Genomic DNA, 6,000 nt, shown 5'->3' with positions numbered 1-6,000 from the left:
GCAGGGGCAGTCTGTGTGTCTTTAGGGGCAGTCTGTGTGTGTGTGCACGCACGCCGGGCCGTCTCTGTGTGTCTGTGTATGTGTGTGTGCATGGGCAGTCGTGTGTGTGTGGCCTCTCCTCAGCTCCTGGGAAGGGGCTTCTGATCCTCTGTCAACATCAAAGGAGCTGGGCCTTGAAAACCTATCTCAGCCTCCCAGTCCGAATGAAGAGCCATCGGACTCTCTTCCTGGGGCATCTGGTTATGTACAGCACTGTGCCAGGTTCCCAGAGTGGGTGCTTCAGCTTTGGGCAGCAGTGGGTCCTATCTATGGGAACACCGACAGTGACTCCTTGTGTCAGGCAGGTGGGTGTCAGAGTGTCCTCATTTCATAAACAGGGACATTCAGAGGCCTTTGGCCGTTGCCCAACGTCCTGAGGCCAGAGAGCAGTGGAGTGAGCGTAGTGGTCCACAGGCTGTCCCGCCCACATGCTCAGGATACAGGGACTCACCGTAGGAAGAGGCGGAGAAGATGAAGGGCTGGCGGCAGTTGATGCAGACGTTGCCCAGGTTGTTGAGCAGCGGGTTGTTGGTGGAGCAGCGGTAGCACAAGGGCACCAGCTCCTACAAAACAGCCACGGACTCCCAAGGGGCCAGGCCGGGGCAGGCACATGTCCTCCTCCCCCTGGACTCTGGCTACGGGCCCCTGAGGCCTGGCGGCAAGAGGAAAGGCCACCTGGGTGGGCAGGCAGGGAAGGGGCGCCGGGCCTAGGGGCTCCATGCCATGGGGAAGCAGGATAAAAGGTCTGCTGAAACACCTAAGCCCTGTCACTTGGGGCCCTGTGCCCAAGACACCTGCACAGGCAGCGCTCAACGGCACTGCTCCCCTGGCAGGAATGACAGTGGCCGCTGCCACCATTAGCCAGCCATTTACCATGCTCCTCCAGGCACCGTGCAGAGCACGTGGCCTGTGCTGGCTCATTTAGCCTCACAACTACCTGTGGGAAAGGGGGAACCCGAGGTGCAGAAAGATGGAGACAGAGCTAGGAGAGGGTGGAGCCAGGATGTGAACCCAGGTCTGTTTGATGCAAGTCCTTGCTCTGAGCTTGAGGGAGGGGGTGTGAAAGAAGGAAAATGGCTGGGTTGAAGGAATGTGGGCTGGGAGTGTGGGGTAGATTTGCTGGAGAAACACAGCCTGGTTCCAGAAAGGACAGAGGTTTCTAGAGTGAGGGTCAGCTCTGGAGCCAGGCCTGGGGTAAAGGCAGAGCCACCTGGGCACAAAGGTGTGGGGCTTGCCTAAGGGAGGGCAAGGAACAAGGGAGACCGGGCTGAGGGCTGGGGCTGGGGTCGGGGACTGTGAGCTGGCACCGGGGGGACTGCGGGGAGAACAGGGGGTGGACAGGGAAGCACAGGGAAGCTGGCATGGCCAGGCCTGAGCAGGGGGCACAGAGCCTAGAGGGAGCTGCAGCTGTCTCTCTTCAAACAGAACCCAGGCCAGGCAAGAAGGCATGAGATGGCCTCGGGGAGAGGAGAAGCCGTCTGCCCAAGGGTGCTGCGTCCTCACCTCACTGTCATGGAAGGGCTTGGCGCGGATGGTCAGGGTACCCAGCTCGATGGACTTTTGGAATCTGGCAGGGATGTACAGGCCACGCAGCTTGTCATAGGCATGCCGGGCCAGCTTGTAGGCACCGAGGGCCTTGCTCTGCTTGGCCAGGGTGAAGAGTATTTTCCTGCCATGAACAGGGTTAAGGACAGCAGGGGCAACACCAGGCCTAAGAGCTGGCACTGCCTATCCTTGAAGTGAGCCCCAGGCTGGAACACAGCTCGTGCTGGTGCCGGGAGGGCAGAGGAAGGATTGTGGGAAGGCTCTGTGCACTTGTAAGAGGTGAGTGTTACTTCTTGGATGGCAAGGCCCAGGAATTTTTCCAGATATAAAAACAGCATAGTTTCCATTAATACTTTAACCTTGCTTAGCATCTCTGGGCCTGCTGATGGCTCATCTTGCACCCTGACTAGGCCAAAATGGCTCTTCCTGCCTCACCAAACCTGCCAGCCAGGCCCTCTAGGACGCCTGGCACGAACGGCGCTCTGCTCTCACCCTGCCAGGTGAGGCCTGGTCAAGACTCCCTGGGGAGCCACCCTCAGCCCTGCTCTGAGGCCCCTGGGTGTACCCCACTCTGCCTGCATGCCCTTCCCCGAGGGCCTGGTGGGCAGTTTCTGAGTAGCAGCCTCGCCTGTACTCTGGGGCCCCCTTGGAGCTCCTCAGCCAGAGGCTGATGAGCCTCTGTGCTCTCCTCTCAGGTCACCTCCGATGTCGGCTGCTCCCAGGCCCTCCTGCCCTTCCTCCCACCTCCCTCCCAGTATTCCTGCTCCTGCCCTCTGCAGCGCAGCCCCGTCCGCTTCAGCAGCTTTGTGGAGAGTTTCCTTCTGTGTCTCCAGCATGACTCCTCAAAGTGAGGGACTGTCAGGAGCCATTTCCAGGTCCCCAGGGGATGGCACAGGGTAAGGCTCAGGGCAGGGGTCCCATCAAGCTGTTGACTCAAACAGAACTTGCTGCAAAGGATGAGTACAGGTGCTCAGCCCCCACAGGCATAGCCCTGACTGCTCCTGTGGGGAAAGACGGAGATGCATGCAGCAGAGGTCTGACTCCAGGAAGGCATCCCTTGATTCGGGGTTGTTTCCCCTGAAATGTAAATAATGGGCCTGGAATCCTCTAGCAAGGCCAATTCTTACAACAAAGAGCTCTGCGTCTTTTCCAGTGGAATGCGTTTTCCTTACAGAGGGAAGGTGGTGCTAGGGCTGGGAAGGAGCTGAGAGTACAGTGAGATTTAGAAAAGAACAGGGACAATTATGTCTCATGACATCCAAGACCTTAAAAATCTGGATCATTGCCTGGCAATGATCCAGTACCTGGCTGCACAGGCCCTTCAGGCATCTGCTCTGCTTATGGCACCACTGTGGCCCTCAGTGCCTACAGAAGGAGAGGAAAACCCAAAGGTACACCCTCAGGCCTTGGGACCTGCTGCCTCTCCGGCCCCTCCCACTCAGGGCCCCCTCACACCCTCCCACATGCCTTGCTTGCCTCTCCACACGCTGGGTCCTCCCCTGGAACATCCACTTTGCCATCATCCCTGGCTGCCTCAACTTGCATGATGGACATCACCACCTCCAGGTAAACTTCCCTGACCGTGGCCCTGACCTCAGCCTCATTCCACCCTCAGACACAGCAAACATCCACCAAAGTAGGCCCTAACTTGTGACCTCCCTCTTTGATGGCAGCTTTGTCACCTGGTGCCTGGCCCAGGGCTTGGGGGCATAGCAGGTGCTATGTATACCTTGGCTGAACAAACACTCCCTCCTCCCCAGTCTGAGGAAGTGCCCAAGGTTCCAAGCCTGAAGGCCTGGTGCTTCCTCCATTTCAGTCACACCTTCATCTGTGGGTTTTAGGAGGAATTGGGACAGTGTGTTGGCCAGAGACCTATTGCTGGGCTCAGCTCAGAGAGCCCTGAAAACTTATCTTCTCTTGGCCTGGGCCCCTGGGCCCCTGGGCCTCCCTGCTGAGCCTCTACAGCCAAACAGCAGCGGGAGGGTGAGTTCTCTCTCTTCCCTGAGGGCTGCTGAGAGAGGAAGGTTCTGCCAGGAAAGTGCTCTGGAAGGAATTTCTTGGGGCCATTAGACAAGAACCGGGACAGGGGAGGGGTAAGAGAAAGGATACACTTTAGAGATGCCCAAGGGGGTGTCCTTGGGCAGGCTGTGCAGCAGGAACCTGGAGATGTTGAAAAGAGTTTCAGGACGATGGACACTGAATGGATCCTCCTGCAGTGAGAGAAAAGCAAACAGGGATTGAGTTCCTCAACTGAGCTGCTGCTGGGCCAGGCCAAAAGGCAGACACCAATAATTCTGAGTGACATCAACAAGAGCGGCTCTGATTATTGAGTACCCACTGTGTGCTGGGCGCCATACAGTCACTGTCTCATCTGGTCTTTAACATAATAACCTTGTGGTATGCATATTTATCCTCACAGTACTGATGAGGAAACCGACACCTAGTTAGATGATTTGCCCAAGTCACCAACTAGAACAGAGCTGAGCTCCTATTCAAACCCAGGTCTGATTCCAAAGCCTAAGAATGTCTTTATTCCAAGCTGTACTGCCTCTGGAGTTGGTAATGACTCCGTTTCTCTAAACTACTCAAGTTGTCTCCAATTAGCTCTAAAAGAGAAGACCTCTATGCAACTTAGGACATAACCACTGATTCATATAAGCCTGTCTTTCAACAGGGCATTTAGCCCTCTCCGGCATGAACCCACATGCCTCTTCTGTGCTTTCCAACAGCAGCTTGACTGATGTGCCACCAAATGAGCACATATGCGGAGTTCCTCAACTGCTGACCCATTTCCCTGGCTCCTGGCATAGGCACTAACAGGAGGCAGTTAGCACACATTAGTGGAATGATTGGTCTTCATACCTAGAGGCTGCCAGAACCTCAGAAGACAAATAGGGAATTTTCTATGTGAGGGTCTATAAAAGGTCAAGAATACCTTATTTTGAAGGCATCTGGCACACTGTACATAAACTGAGATTACCCATTTCTAATAAAGCTTTAAATAGTGACGATTAAAGCAGGCCAGCCACTCCTTTTTCTTGTGAGCACTGAAGAAGGGTCTTGTGATGCCCTACTCATCACTGAGCCACCAAAGCTTAACCCCTAATTGGTCTAAACTCCTGAGGACTCACTTTGCTCTACACTTCTTCAGTTCAGAGCTTAGCATTTTCTATTTAATTCACACTTAAATTTCTATAGCTTTTGTTAGCTCCAAGAACTCAAGAAAACCTGAGACCACATCCTTTCCAGGGTAAGCACAAGATGAAGTCTGTCTCTGGTTCTACTGCACTAGGTAGGGAAGCTAAGTAACGTCCCAGAAACAATAGGTAGGAGGGGAGTCCCTTCCTCTGGGAAAGAAGCCATGTATCCAGGAAGGACCTGAACTTTCCTTTCCAGTCTTGCCCTGAATCAGTGCTGCTCTCCTGGGCCCTGGATGTTGAACCACAAACTACCACTCACCTCCAGGCCTTTGCACAGGCTGTGACCTTTGCCACAAACACCTTTCCTCCTCCTCCTCTGCTTCACTTGCCCCATTTTTACTTTTCTCCTGCCTTCTGGCTGAGGGGCCACCTCCTCCAGGAAGTCTCTTCACAGGCCTCTAAACTTTACCCCTGAGGGACTGTCCGGTTTACTAGACTGGGACTGACTGCAGGGACAATGTTTTGTTCACCACTGTGTCATCAGGTCTTATCACAGGGTCTATCACACAGTAGGGATTTGTTGAACGAAGGAATGGCCCAATTAAGAAAATTCAGCTGGAATAAGAGCCAGGGCCCCAGCTGGTCTGAGGCCCCTTAGCTCCTAGTCCCATGTAGGTCCTGTGTGTATTAGCAGAGCTCAGTTGTTAGAGACAGGAGCCCTTAGCCCCATACCCCAGGTGAGGAAGAGGACAGGGAGCAGCAGGAGAAAAGTCTAAGGGAAGGAGCTGAGAGCCAGGTTCCGGAGTGGCTTGGGCAAACTGAGGCTGAGCTGGGCCCTGACTTCCAGCCCAAGTTGAGTCTGGGCTCCTTTTGTGGTGGTTTCTCTCCACGTGAGCACCTGATAGAGATGAGGGACCCTAGGGGGTCTTGTTTCAGGAAAGGCAAAGACTGTAAGGGAAGATGAGGTCCCTTGAGATCACTGACCCTGCTGTGGGAAGAGATGTGACACTAGACTGATGGTTGGCCTGCACAGAGCCTGTCAGGAGTCCTTCTTGCCAGACTTTCCCAAGAAGCAAAAAATGTGCTGAGAGGTCAGCACAGATGAGAGGGAAAGAAGTGCCCAAGGTGGAAGGCAGGGCATTTGAGAGGTCAAAGAACTGCAGAAAGGCTGGGTGTGGTGGCTCATGCCTATAATCCCAGTGCTCTGGGAGGCTCAGGCAGGAGGATGACTTAAGTCCAGCAGTTTGAGGCTGCCATGAGCTATGATCATGCCACC

The 6,000-nt window shown here is 54.6% G+C and overlaps 1 protein-coding gene across 1 annotated transcript in view; it reads right to left on the bottom strand.

Moving 5' to 3' along the window:
* IFT122 (intraflagellar transport 122) overlaps positions 1–6,000 on the bottom strand; it is a 78,250-nt gene that overhangs the window by 3,251 nt on the left and 68,999 nt on the right. Inside the window, exons 21-23 of the mRNA XM_031935083.1 lie at positions 3,694–3,794; positions 1,543–1,708; positions 491–602 (exon numbers count right to left, since the gene is read on the bottom strand). Coding sequence (XP_031790943.1) covers positions 491–602; positions 1,543–1,708; positions 3,694–3,794 — 379 coding nt within the window. The remainder of the gene's footprint in view (positions 1–490; positions 603–1,542; positions 1,709–3,693; positions 3,795–6,000) is intronic.

This window comes from Piliocolobus tephrosceles, chromosome 2, assembly GCF_002776525.5.
Source record: "Piliocolobus tephrosceles isolate RC106 chromosome 2, ASM277652v3, whole genome shotgun sequence".
Taxonomy (NCBI): domain Eukaryota; kingdom Metazoa; phylum Chordata; class Mammalia; order Primates; family Cercopithecidae; genus Piliocolobus; species Piliocolobus tephrosceles.
The sequence above is the reverse complement of the archived record's forward strand: the minus strand, read 5'-3'. Positions and strand labels throughout refer to the sequence as shown.